This window comes from Poecilia reticulata, linkage group LG6, assembly GCF_000633615.1.
Source record: "Poecilia reticulata strain Guanapo linkage group LG6, Guppy_female_1.0+MT, whole genome shotgun sequence".
Taxonomy (NCBI): domain Eukaryota; kingdom Metazoa; phylum Chordata; class Actinopteri; order Cyprinodontiformes; family Poeciliidae; genus Poecilia; species Poecilia reticulata.
In genome coordinates, this window is record NC_024336.1 from 16,797,516 (window position 1) to 16,812,010 (window position 14,495).

General features: G+C 39.2%; 2 protein-coding genes across 3 annotated transcripts in view; one reads left to right on the plus strand and one right to left on the minus strand.

Annotated features, from left to right (window-relative positions):
- Positions 1 to 487: 487 nt before the first annotated feature.
- lrrc56 (leucine rich repeat containing 56) lies at positions 488 to 9,765 on the minus strand. Of its 2 annotated transcripts, none has more exons than XM_008411532.1 (13): positions 9,683 to 9,765; positions 9,381 to 9,558; positions 8,881 to 8,968; positions 8,416 to 8,476; positions 7,313 to 7,409; positions 6,298 to 6,495; positions 4,428 to 4,596; positions 4,125 to 4,316; positions 3,856 to 3,923; positions 3,543 to 3,685; positions 2,485 to 2,690; positions 2,062 to 2,374; positions 488 to 1,261 (listed from the first exon to the last, which is right to left on the minus strand). In XM_008411532.1, the coding sequence occupies exons 2-13, from the start codon at positions 9,543 to 9,545 to the stop codon at positions 1,096 to 1,098; spliced, it is 1,866 nt and encodes a 621-aa protein (XP_008409754.1). In that variant the 5' UTR covers positions 9,546 to 9,558; positions 9,683 to 9,765; the 3' UTR covers positions 488 to 1,095. The 2 variants fall into 2 exon arrangements, with proteins under 2 accessions (XP_008409754.1, XP_008409753.1); XM_008411531.1 differs by having other exon boundaries at positions 8,416 to 8,488.
- Positions 9,766 to 10,240: 475 nt separating this feature from the next.
- hrasb (HRas proto-oncogene, GTPase b) overlaps positions 10,241 to 14,495 on the plus strand; it is a 19,390-nt gene continuing 15,135 nt past the window's right edge. The window contains exon 1 of the mRNA XM_008411533.2: positions 10,241 to 10,544. The gene's annotated coding sequence lies outside the window, so the exon portion shown is untranslated. The remainder of the gene's footprint in view (positions 10,545 to 14,495) is intronic.

The window sequence follows — 14,495 nt, forward strand, 5'->3', positions numbered from 1 at the left end:
CCAATTACTGCAGGAAAACAGTCTGCAATAAGTCACAATAACAAAATCTGAACTTCAATTGAACTTCATTTGTTCCACTCCATTGCTTATCATGATTCAGTACATTTCTTTTCCCCTTTAAATTTCATTAGTGTGCGCATAAATTAAGTTCTTGCAAATGTTTATGATACATTACACTCACTCTGACTAATCTGATGGAGGTGAAAAGATAGAATGAAAAAAAGGMCTTGAGTTTTACAGTTTATTTCATGGATTTTCAAAAGGTTGTGAAAGCAATGTTGCTCTTAAAAATGTGCGCAGCTTGTGCCCTCTAGAGGCTGTATCAGATTCCTACATCAGTTAGATGATCCACAACCAGATGACATTTGGGAAAAATCTTGTTTTGCTTTATAGTTACACTTTCACATGTAACTGAATAGATTGATGTACTACTTTAACTGAATAAAATATGACGGTTTTGAGAAAGAAAAAGAAACGGTTCTTAAAGTTGAAGTTTATAACAAACCTTTAATCATGCTTATTTTCCAACAACAATAGCTTCCCTCAACATTGGTGTCCTGCAAGAACTCAAAACTGTAAATAAATTATTTCAAACAAATCAAGGGTACACATCTTAAAATATAAAGATTCCCTACTTTCTCAAAACATGATATAAAAAATTATAATCAATGGATCAAACAGAGGGATGCATCCCATTCTGGGATATTTCACATGAGGGTTACCTTTTTCAGGAGGGGGGTGGGGGGGTGTCTGTGTGTGTGTGTGTCTCTTTAGGTCCACTCTCCCCACTTCCTCTGGCTGTGACCCAAAGACCAGTGTCAACACCACATCCAAACGTATGTCTGAAATCCTACAGTACTCCCCAAAGGAAGAGTGGAAAAAAAGAGAGAACTGTTGGATAAGTATGAAGGTCTACTGGTGAGATTTATGCCCGTATTTTATTTCAGTGTGTTTCCTCAACACCTCCATTCTGTGGTTTTGTTTTCTGTTTTGCTCCCATCTGCAGTGTGAGAAATGAACCAGAGCTGGATAAAGGATGTACAAACTGAACAGAAATGAAAAGGCCTAAGGCCTGGAAGGCAGGCCAGCACGGTGTCAGTCCAGGTCTGAGCTCCCTCTGGACGGCTGGAGTAGATGCTGCTGGGGATGTTTCTGCAGAACTGCTCTAGCAGTGTGAGGGCGGGATATCACTGGTCTCTGGAGGACTTTTGACATCTTTTGCTTGGAGGTCAAAGGTAGACTGGACCTCTCCCCACCCGCACTGAAAGATAATACAAGTAAAAGTTCTAATAATAAGAAAAAAAAATTTTCTGGTCTAAAAAAATATATATGCATGTAAAGTTGAAACATTTATGATTCACAAATCATTTTGTTTTGTTAAATTATATTGACAATTTATTTGCTAAAGAATCATACTTAAAAATATGCTTTTTAACCGGCAGTTGTTGTAATTACACCTCCTCAGCTGAAGACCTAAAAGATGTGATTTTGTATTTGAGAAGTTGCCAAATTAAATTTCTGGACAAAGAAATGAAAGATTATCAAATATTCACTGGTGTTAAATAAGCACAGCATCAGTACAATAACACACGTCTGAGCATTATTTATTCGAAAGACAGCTAATCTTTTATTTTTGGAACAAAAAAATCAAATTTGACTTTTAAAAAAATATATATAAGTAAAACACACTAACATCTAATAATATGATTAAGATTAATTTTAAATTAAACCTAAAACGGAAGGATTTAAAGCAAAAAACTGTATCATACACAAATAAGGAAAAATGAAAGATTTCTTGGAATCTCAATAGTAAATTGAAAGAAATCTGAGCTGATGACCAACTGCAGGGATTTGTGTAATGATTCTGCACCCCTAAATAAGTTGATGCCAATTGAAAAACAATTCTCCATTTGCAATAGTGTCTGGATTGTCACAATTAATAAAGTTTTCAACAGACAAAAATTAAATAAGTGGTATCCTTACTTAAATTGGAGTTTAACAATTTAAACAAAAGAAAATAATAAAAATTAGCCCAAAAAGTAACTGTTATTATTGCCATACCTTGAAATCACTGGTCCTTCACATGGATAACGTTTCGGAGGTGGGTGGGGTGAGTAAGTGGCCCTGGCCAAATGTCTCTTGGACATCAGTTCTGTTTCTGCTGCAGCTGACAGAGTTTGAGGGGCCAAGTCGTTTCTGCTGAGCTGCTCTGGATGGGACAGAGAGAGACGAAGCTTTCGAGCACGGATGCCCGGCAGCTTCGTGTTCATAGGAGCTGCAGTGACATGAACAGGAGGAGAAGGACAAGGTGTGGTGTCTGTAGACAGGGAGAGTGGGACCATGTTGGGGAAAGATGTTTCTTGTTGATTCAGGTCTGACAACAATAAGAAAGAAAAATTCTTCTTAACTGTTATAGTTTGAGTAATCATGTATAGAAATGGAAAATGTAGCTACTTTAGTTACTTTATGCATTCAATATTTCACCTGGGGAAAGAGACTGAAATGATGAGTCTGGTGAGCCAGTAGCTAAGCCGTCACAGAGTTCGTCTTCTTCTTGATCTTCGTCACTACTGTCGCTCTTCATACCACCAAAGCCTTCTTCCTCTTCCTCACTTTCGGCTTCTTCTTCATCAGGATGGTGAATAACCAGGACCTGTGGCAATCGCTGTTTCTCTATAATTGCTAGCTGCCTGGGAAACAAGTTAGAAAAAAATACAGCAGCAGTTCCCAAACTTTTCATGATCTCTTCCACAAAATAACACGATCAGTGAGCACAGCTACAATTAGTTGAGGTATGCAAAGGGGATGCATGATATAATAAGAAATAATGTAATTGTAATATGATATAATATTATCAAATGATATGTTTCCAGATCTCATAATAGTACAAATTTCATTCCCTTTTTGTAAAGTATCTTGCAATAAAAGGTTTCCCAGATTAAGAAAAATGATTTACCTTTCAGACATTTATTGCCAGATTTCATATGGATAAATGGTAAATGGCTTTTACTTGTACAGCACTTTATCAAGTCCAGAGGAGCCCAAAGTGCTTTGCACTATTCACACATTGATGGTGGCAAGCTACTACACTGTAGTCACAGTTGTTCTGGGGCAGTCTGACAGAAGTAAAGCTGCCATGCACTGGTGCCACTGGGCCTTCTGACTGCCACCTGCAGGCAAGGCAGGTGAAATTGCACCTGACTTGCCTGTAGAATCACCCCATAAGATAAGATAAATAATATATTTTATGAAGCGAGTGAGAAAATATTTACATCTGAGTGTATTTACAAGCACATTCAGTTCCTATCCCTGGGTTTCCAAGTGTGCCCCTGAAAGATCTCCGTTTTCTTCTTATTTAGCGCTTTCTCTACCTCATGGATAAAACACCCTGCCCCTTGTAAAGACATGGTTAAAGGCTAAAAATGTGATTCGACCACATCTGAAATGAGGCGTGAGCCAAAAGAGTAACAAAAAAAAAAAAAGGCTTTTACAATATTAAGCTAAGAGCATAAATAAAAGTGAGGCTTGCAATCAATTTTTACTTGCTGTGTTGTTCCCTCCAGGCCCGCAGCTCTGCAAACACATTGACACGCTCTTCAGGATCAGCCTCGTTTGGGTCATACGTGTGTTCCGGCACGTGGATGGGAAGGTCGCAAAGGACCGAAGAGGATCTGGTTGGTGCCGTCTAAGAGACAACAGAGAGAGATAACAGTTTTTTTTGTTTGTTTGTTTTCTTTTTTACTGTGAGCTTACTTTTTGTACCGTATAAGACCAGTAGTGATTCTCATCTGTACTGTTTTGATCAGTGATTGAGTGTATTGATTTGGGGAGTCAGATAGATGCATTGTTTCTCACGTTCAACTTTTCTCTCCTTGCCCGAACGGCCTGCACAGGATTCCCACAGAACAGGATCTTGCCAGCTCCTCCACATCCAGCAGATGAGAGAGACAGCAGTAAATTACAAAGGCATCTTGCAAGATGATACAACTAGAGCCTCTTGGTGGCACTGTTAGGCCAGCGTGGCCGCTGTTTGGATTGCTGACTGTTTATGCGTTTCAAAACAGAACAGCAGGTATCACTAAAACTAAATGTACGTGTCAGGATTAACCAATGCTGAGCCACACCGTGCGTAAGGGTGCTGCTTTCTGCGTCCACTGATGCTACATCAGAGTCTGAAGTCGCTGGCCTTGATCCAAGAGGGGAAAGAAGTTTGCGCCCAGTTGCCAACATGGGCCTCATGCTTGCAGACGACACAGGTCTGGCACCCGAAGGACCGGTAATGTGTGCACCATGACGAAAATGGCTTGCTATCTTTTCTACAAATTGAGACGTTAGATGTCAATTAAATAGAGACATTTGCAATCAAATATATAGCATAAAGACATGGATCCAAACATTTATTTTATTTAATTTAGTTATTTTTTTACCAGCAGTCTCGAAGGAGTTGGACTCTTGAAAAGACATTCTGAGAATGTCCCAGTCTTCCTGCGTGGTGCTACAGCAGCTCAACTTGTCCTCCTCCACCTTCACATCATCTAGGTAACGCAACTGAGGGACCAACTCCCTCACTGCTGCTCTGTAATTATACTCTTCAGCCTAAGTAAAGGAGAGAAAACAATGATGAGGAGAGACGATGTAAATGCAGGGGACACATCTGTGTTCCACCTCAAAATTTATTAAGAGGAAAATATTTAAAGAACGACACACAATTATGTTTCCAAAGGGTCCAGTCAAAGTTTAAATCTATATGTCCAGTATCATTTCATTTCTGGCTCACAATTTTCAATGACATTGTGCTGGTCTGACACAGAAAATCCCTGAATAGACAGACAGATCAATAGCTATTATTTATGCACAGTCATAGTTAATTAATTAGTATATGAGTTCCAAAGAGAATCCTTTGTCAGACTAAAAGTACCTGTTGTAAATAACAAACTTTAAGCAGGTATCAAATATAGTTTCAACTAGGCCCACTTTTCTGTATTACAAGTGTTTCTGTTTTTTAGTCTGATGAATATTTTCGAACATTTCCTGGGTTTAGTCTAAAACTATCTGAATCTAATGTCTGGAACAGGTTACTACCAGACGCAAATGAAGTACTGCACTTAATGTTGATCGGCAAAGGCACACCAGCCCATTTCTTAGTTACCGAGAAATCAAACTAGGGCTCGTCAGTCCTGGCTCTCACTAAATCCCACAGATGCCGTGAATAAAAACAGAGAAAGACAAGAGACCGGCAAGGATAAAACCAAAAAGAAAGAGGGAAGAGAAAGATTGTCTAACAGAGAGGAAGTGAGCGGATGTGTGCATTTGTGTGTGATGGAAAGAGAGACAGAGAGAGAAGTGTTGGTTTGGGGGGGAGAGAGCAAACCCAAGAATCCCACAATTACTACAAAGCACATGCCTAATGCATATTCAGCTCAGCATCTCCACACATTGCCCTAGTTTCCTAATTAATGCTCCACTGGTGGGTGTAAATAAACACATTCACAGAGGTCCAAAAAACTCGCAGCTAAATGCAGCTTGGTATCGTGCATCCAGGAAAATAACAGAGGCATAGAGAGTTGATTTATCTACTTGACGTTGACATTAATTTAACAGTGCATTGGCCTGTTTCCAGTGAGATTTTGTTCTGCAACATCACAACAAACCTGTTGTTTGCTATGACGCATCGCTGTAAAACCCAGTCAGCCATTCAACTGTTAAGTTTTGGGTTTTTGATATCTTTTTGTGCGACCAGAGCAGATCGCCACAAACATACTTTCATGTGCCAGCACACCGGCAGCACTGCGCGCACAGGAGACACTGGTGGAGGATCACAGGCACGAGCTGCATTTGCAAGCAGGCTTTTACAACACCAACTGAATACAACACTTCCTGTTTAGGAGCTCTGCCCAGCTCCTTGCACAAGACTTATTCAACTCCAACCGTTCACAGGCTTCTTTTAGATTTTGCCAGACTTCTGCCACTTTGATAGCTTCACCCTCTCGGGGGGAAATTAACCTTGAGAAACCCAAAATTACAGTAAAAATACGCAGAGAGTTTATTTTCAAATGTATATTATCAAGTAGTTCCGTATGAATTGGTGGACGCACAAAACAAATCATTTGGACTTTTGGTCTTTTACGTGTTACTGATCCTAGCGAAAACCCAACCAGAGAAGCAAATGTTGAACGAACAACATTACAATGTACGTGACGTAGCTAGGACAATTCTTGTCATATGAAAAAATGCAAAGTTAAATATATGCAGACTGATTTAGTTGCGTGCTAAAAAATACCAAAAGAAATTCCCTACCTGAGGGGAAGCAGGGTTAGGGCGTTTGCTCACAGGGTTCCCCTCCAGGGTTAGAGTTTGGAGATTGGGACACACACCCAGATACTGAATTTGGATAAGGTCGTCCACACAGTTCCCTTCCAAATCTAAAAGCTGCAGGTTCTCCAGCATGGCAACCTGACTTAGGTCGGACACATTGTTATAGGGCAGGTAGAGCTCCTGAAGCAGGAACAAGGATCACAGAAAGTGAACACACAGAAAGAAACACGTTGAGCAAGTTTAAATATAGAACCTTGGAAATATGTGAAAAAACATATATTTGCATCTCTTAAACTTTTTTCTTTTTTTTTACATTTGTGTCACATTACAATCATTACAATTTCAATGTATTTTATTAGAATTTTATGTGATAGAAGAACACAAAGTAGAGCAAAATCCTGAAGTTAAGCAAAAAAAAAAAGTTGAATAGTAGTAAATATTTTCTACAAATTTATATGTGAAAACTGTGCCATTTATTCAACACTTTGTAAAACCACCATTCACTGCAATTCACTGCAACTACAAGTGAAAGCCTTTTGGGTGGTCTCTCTCCACCAGTTCTGCATATCTAGAGATTTTCCCTCTTTCTTCTGTTCAAAACAGCTGAAGCTCAGTCAGAGTTGATGGAGAGCATCTGGGAACTTCAGCCTTCAAGTCTTTTCAGAGGCTCTCAACTGGATTTAGACCAAGAATCCTCAAATCCAGGCCTCAAGGGCCGGTGTCCTTCAGGATTTAGGTGTGTCTCTGCCTCATCATACATGAGTCACATACAGTTTGTTACCTCTCACAAACCTCTGCTGTTTTCTGCAAATTTTACTTTGAGTTGTTCTATCACATTGACTTTTTTGTTGTTGTTGTTGCTGTTGTTGTTGTAACAGRATAAACTGAAGAGAAGTTCCTGAGGTACAGATACTTTTGCAAGGATCTCTACTAACAAGAATAAAAGCTGATCATAGTATGAGTTTTTAAGCAATCTTCTATGACTGTTATAGTCTACCTTAAGAGAATCAAAAGTAGAAATGCCACTTAAGTCATGAAGGCAGCAGTGAGACATCCACAGCACCTGCAGGTGGGACAGGGTGGTTCCCAGGTCTCTAGAGAGACAGAGCAGCACAAAGTAGAGGGACAGGCAGAGCGCAAGGAGATGATACYGCTGTCGATAATGAGAAAGGCCAGCTAAATTTCATTTTAGAAATTRAAACTATTTTTTTTTCCATTGGAAATTCTATGTTGCTTCTTTTCTACAAAKCTACCCCCATTGTACATTTTAAAAGAAGTCAGCTTTAAAAYATATCTAACCCTGGATCATGCTCTCTACTACAGCTCTCTTAGCCCTGAGCAGGAAGCGCTTTCAGAGGCAGCACGTGTCCAACTGGCTCTGCTCCACTGGCCTCAGGGTGGAGCAGACAAATCTTAAACTCTTTGTTTGCTCTTTTTCACCTTCCAGACATTTCTCAAATTATAACAAGAGATTTCAATGGCCCAGATGTGGCCTTCTGATGTGGCAGGACAATCTAAAAAAAAAAAAAAGTGGCCGATATTTTCCGTCCTTGTCTTCGAGTGTGAAATGAATACATTGGAAATGTGACACGAAACAACCCCCCCCCCCTATATTGTGTCATTGTGAAACAGGTGGTGAAGCTTAAACACGTGTGTCGGTAGTATCTCCAAGATTGCAGGAAACGTCACACCTCTGGTAGTCTGGTTTACAAGCTGCAAACTCTACATCCTGTATTGTGGGAGAAATGGTGGAAATGTCGGAGTAAAGTACAACAGATTATARCAGCTGCACAACAGCGCAGCATTCCAGTGAACACCAACCTTGTCGATGCATTGTCTAACTCAGAGGACYATTTCTCATAGCTCAATATGTGAAGCTTAGCAGTGAATCCCCAATCAGTTCCCCCTTCTCTTGATTAAGTCATAGATGTTTTAAGAGAAAGATATAAATGTGAAAAAGTCAAGCAGTGGGTTTTACTTTTGGCCTAAGGATGAAATCCTTCTTGAATAGTATGGAAGCTGTAATGATGATTTACTGTAAGTAATTTCCTTCACATACTGTGCAAAAAAAGAAGATAACATYAGTGTTTTAGTACCTACCTCAATGACATGACGAAGCTGTTGTTCATTTTCAGCTGCTCTAATCTGGGCAAGTAAGCACCTGCAAGAAAAACTGATAAGCAAAGCCATATTTCTATCACTTTTAATGACAGACCTATTGTATTTTAATACAGAAAGTTCCCTCATTTCCAGTTCATATCTTCAAAAGTTTAGTCCTCCCCACCSACTATGTTAAAGGAAACATGACTAAAACATGATGCATTTGTGAACTGTACATACAGTTTCCATCAACCATGAACTCATGATGAAATCTAGGATTTTGAGAGAACAATGATGAACRCAGTAAACATTTTCCTTTCAAGTTGTTACTGTAGACATCTAAATCTGCCTGATGCACCTGTCTTTTTCTAAAKCAAACAGCTAGAACAAGTAGAGGCGCTGTTGTTTCCAAAAAGGTTTGAATAAAAGACCTATAATGCGGCTTGAATGTAAATTGTTTCTCACCAAAGTCACCCAGTGTATTTTCTTGGGTGTCTACGCAGATCTCCAGATGGTTCACAAGAGAGAGGTCATGAGTACCGCACAACAGTTCCTGTAGATGGACAAAAATAGTAGGCGTGCCAGATTAAAGYCACAAACTGAACTGCACTGTGGGAAGATTTTATGTGATAAACCAGCACAAAATAGTGTATAAAAGTGAAGTTCAAGAAAATGATACATGGTTTTTAAAAACATTTTTAACAAGAAATTAAAAAAAAGAAATGTGCATTTCAGCGACTTGTCAGAGATTCAACTTCAGAATTCTACTTTGTTTGGGTTTATGACATAAAAATCCTTGTAATGTATGTGACAAAATATGGACAAGTTCAAGGGGTATCAATATCTTTGCAAAGCACTCTAATTCTATGCAGCAAATCCTTAAAAGAAGATGTGTACACTGCACACGAGTGTCCATTAAGATATAAAATGATTGATTTTAAGGTGTTTTTTGACAGACAGCGTACCAATCTTTTTGGAGAAAGGTATGGTTCCACTGCTTTGTCTGGGTCTTGGTTTGCTTTACGGGCAGGAGTTGGGTTGATGCTCCCTGAACCGCTCAGCTCAGTCACTTGAACCCGTGCTGTACCAGGCCGGACCTCTTGGACCATAGAGTCATGACACACACTCATTTCTCACGACAATCTGAAGAAAGAAGCCATGAACAACAATTATGAAGCTAACGTGTATGAAACAGTTTATSTAACATTTCTCTGTAAACAAAGTAACAGTGCGCTGTATGTAAATTATACAAAGTTAGATATTTTACCTGACGCAAGGAATAGTCTTGTCAATACATTTTACAGATCATCTAAACAGACAAAAGTTTACTTGGCAACCGGGGTCAACTTCCTGGATACGGGCACGTGGCTCRTTGGGATATGTAGTTCTCGACAGCCATATGGAGTGTTCAGGCTACCAGTCGGGGAAACAGAAAAGTGTCTACTATCAAGTTAAATATTTATTAAAAATGTATCGTGTTTTAAAATGTGAGCATAGCAGACGTTATATATCCTGAGCATAGCAAACGTTATGTTTTTAATTACCATAAATATTTGATGGTGTGCTTTCCTGATACAACTGTATATGTTTGTGAGTCTGTGTTACAGGGCATTMTATGGTTGCCTTGAGAGGACAAAAACGCAACCTTCATCACTCATTTCGGATCAAAATAGGCATTCGTTSTCTTTAAAACTCAAATGCCTATTTGTAAACTTTAATTTATTTTTTGTAGTACTTGGGCGTTTTCATGGAGTAGCCATATTTCTTACAGTCCYTGAACGCATCTGTAACAGACCAGTAACCGGGGCGGTTCTATGTTTGATAGAGCTGGGCGTGGGCTCTGTACTCCTCATCTCCTTTGCTCCGCTCTCACTGTGGAAGCACATTGTTCTACGCGGGCTCATCATACTGAAAACCAGTGATTCTTTTTCCTGCGTATTACCTACTGAAAAATAAATGAACTACTACATTGGCAAATAAAGGATATTGATAACCCGAAGAGACGTTTGGACAGATCTCAGGAACATTTTGTTTTTTCATCTAACTGTGGCAACGGAATTGAAAGATTTCTTTCTTCCTCTGCGACTGACGAAACATCGCTTTTGTCGGTAATTAGACCTCTGCTCGTTGTGAGTATATACTTCACATTCCTGGATTAGAAATATGCTCAAAGGGGATGATTTTTTTTTTTCTTTCTCTGGTATGTGTCGTCTTTTTACACGCGTTCGGTGTTTTGCACACCGCATAAGATTGCGGTCCACAGTTAAAACGTGTTAGCTAGCTATCATAACATCTTTTTACTTACCCACGGCGAGCCTAAACCTTTTCTACACAGCTCATAACCGATATTTTCTTTTATTTGTGCCTGAATAAATAGACGCCGGGTTGTGTCGAGTTTTGCTAAACAGTCACAAAATAGTTGTGGTGTTGGAACTTGGAAATTAAGTGATATGATGGTCACTGGGTGTCCCCTTTTATCCGACTCTGAAAGGGAAAGTGGAGGCTATTTGCATCTAGAAAAAAAGTGAACGTTCTTTTTTTTGTAAATGTTCAGTAATGTAGAGAGAATCCTTAGTATTTGCTGATATTGGCAACACAGACAAATAGGGTGACGCCCCATCTCACTCCGTAAGAATTGAACGTATCACTGCGGAAGTCAAAATGTTTCTACAAGGAATTTATAGAAACGGCATGCAACAATCTATTTTCTGAAAATGTGTTAGAACTAAAGTTGGACAGAAAATCGATCGATCAGTAATGTCTTTTCAGCTGTCCTAATAAGTATGGTTTTCAAATGCACTTGATCTCATTTCATGGCTTAATTTGAAAAAAAAAAAAAAAAGGTTTTTTTTAGATGTTCTGAAACATTCAACTCCTTATGAATGATCTACATAATAATTAATAAATGACAGCTAACTGACTTGAAACAGTGCCTTTATTCAGTCTGAAGGTCATACTGCATAATATAAAATACAATTTCACCATTTAAAAACAGTGTTACAGTATTCTGAGTATGGCAGACAAACGCATTCAGTTTCTGGACCAGACTTATGGGGACAGTCAGTCGCCCTAGGAAAGCTTATTAGTCCGTGTAAGATKAAGTATAATTGTGTGGATAATCAATGCACAACTATTTAGGAGGGAAAATGATATAGACTGACTTCTGTTACATTTGGAGTGATTTACTGTTGAGAGCAAACATGCAAATTTTTTTTTTTCCGAAGAGGGGAGAAAAGCTATKTTTATGTGAACTAGATTCTAAAACCTGGAAGCTGATGTGTACTCAACTACTGATCTCTTACAATTTGCTTGCTTTCAATATTACTTTGCCCAGCTTGTGTAATCATGCACCAAATTTCTTACCTTTTAGAAYAAAAGATACTTGAATATATAAACTAACAATTATGGGTGTTTTTTTGTTTTTTTTGCTGTTTTTTTTTTTTTCATTTGACTTGTCTCAAGGCAAATCAAACTTTGATATTCAACAAGTCACTGCAGAAAATGTAGAAAATACAAACTAGGGACAGAATTGTACATCAGAAAAATAGCATCCCCCTCGACGAAACATGATGATGGCAGCATCCTGATCATTTTTCTTTTCTTTTATCTATTCTGCCTGGAAACAAAAAAAAGAACAATTCAGTTCACATACTTCTTCAGATAAAACAACACGGATATTTGAAATTACGATATTGATTGATTCAAAAATCACGAGTGATTTGAGGGTGTTCTCTCACAAATCAGTTATAGAAAACTGCAACTCAAAACAACAAACACAAAGGGTTTTTTTTCAGGGTCTTGGCCAATAGTTGAATCTCTACTCCAGTGACTGGAGCAAAATTCACAATCTCTCCAGAAGTAAGATATCGAAAACTATTAAAGCTACTTTTAGCTGCAACAATAAAAACGAAGCTGAAATACGAAATGTATTCAATCACAGTAGTATCAGCATGAACGCCATCACCGTTGCAGTGGACTGTTTGGGTGCATGGTTTGCTATGGTATTATATTTCAAGTGTTATGCATCCAAGCTCTGTAACCAAGTAATATATTTGGATAGCTGGACTGACTTTCTCTGCCCTTGATGCACATGACTAATATAGATTTTTGCACCTGAGATGCTAAAGCTTTAGGTTGACAACATACCCAAAGAGTGAAGAAGAGAAGATGTGGTTTAGTCCAAAATCATGGTCCTCATTGCCATATTCAGCAACAATAGCACAATTATGAATAGTTTTCCTAATATTGTGCTGCCTTAATGCGAACATCAGGTAGTCATAGAGTCGTTTATATTGGGGTTGCTTCTAAATGTCTACAGTTTTACAGCTTTCCTTAAAAGCCAAAGAAGGAGCCAGCTGGAAAAAGTCCAGAGATAAAGGTGTGAATATAATTTGCTGTCCTGTTCTGGCGACAGATGTGGCCTTGATGTTACCAAACTGCGTTCCAGAAGAAGAGAGACTTTTCTGAGTTATMATTTTTTTTAACAAAAAAATAACCTTCTTAAAACAATGTAAGCTTACTACCCTTTTCAAATGTGCGGATTTGAATCTCTGGAGTTATTTTAAGCCAAATCACATCACAAATTTTTATATGCATGTTGTCTGCCTTCTACTGTAGATTAGTAATTCTGAAAAAGTGCAATTCTTCTGAAATATGACCRATAATTACTAGTGAAACCCTGTGTAGGTTTCTGTTTCTCAAAAACGTCTGGGTTCAGGATTCACCAAGTCCTCCAGCTGCAAGAAGAAGAAGAAGAAAAAAAAACAACAACCCAACTTCAAAGTTTTGGGATGTTTGGGGTCTGATAAGCCTGGAACTGGCTGGGTTTTGTGTCTGTGTGTGATATGGGGAGGGGRGTCAGCTAGCCTTTTCATCTCTAGCCTGCCGCCTGTGTCGTCCCACCCTRCCCGACAAGCTGAAAGGATGACCCAGTGGGGAAAAGGTCACTTGGACTCGAGGGCCTTTCAAGAGCAGAGTGTTTTGGCCTGTGCACACTCACACGTGTAGGTGTGATGTCGAATAAGAAAATGAAAATTCAGCTTGTCTGCTCATCGCTTTAAATGAGCAGATCTGCTTTCTCGTTCTCACACGCGCCTTAAACTCACATCCTCGTGTGCTTTTGTCATGTTTTTCTCAGAAAGGCAACTTGTCATTTCTTACTTGCCGGTCAACACTTGTTTCAGTCCTGTTTAGGATGACGATGATAATGATGATGATGATGATGATGATGTCATTGGAAAACAGCAGGAGGGTGTGGCGGACTGTTGAGGTTTTTAGTCCGGCTCTCGGAGTCTCACTATCTGACTGATACTTCCCAGGAGAGGGTCTCCTTACCATCATTACGCCATTAAAAATCTATTATCTCTGCAGTGGTTCTGCTTGTATGGATTCTATAACCAATTAAGCACTTTAATGGAGGGAATGTATGTTTATAGAGGATTTAACGGATTCAGTTGTCTTGCTTCTTGTGCATTGAATAGATTGTGATGACATTGAGGTTTGTGTAAACTAAAGTTTGTTTATTTTTTTTATTTTATTTATTTTTCTTTCTGGCCCATCATACTGCTGGTGGCATCTACACATTTTCTCTTTTCCACGTTGACCCTTCTTGTGTGTGGTAGTTGTGCTCTTGGCATGCAGTGAGAGCGGATCTCCCCTCCCACCGACCCGTTGCTTCTCCGTGCTTGCACCCTCCGTAAGCTGTCGTGTAAGGTTATCCTCTTGGTCCAGGCGATGCTCTAGGGTTTCAAAACGAAATGTTAATTTCCCATGCTGGAGGTGGTGTGCTATAAATACCTTTAAACGCATAGAYGCTGGGGTAGTGTTCCCTCATCGGATGGGGAGCGTCTCTGCAAAGGTTTTTTGGGACTTTGGGACAGAAATGGACGCCACTTGGCTTGTTGGGTTGCTGCAGCGGCAAAGTTACTCTTTCTCAGCATACTGTTGCTTCTTCAGTGTTGCACCCGAGCTGCCTGGTTGTGTCAACTACATCACTTTATCTTTTCATAGTCATATAGGGCTGTAACTATTGGTTATTTTAGTTGTTGTTTATTCTGATATTTCATTAATTGGATAGAAAA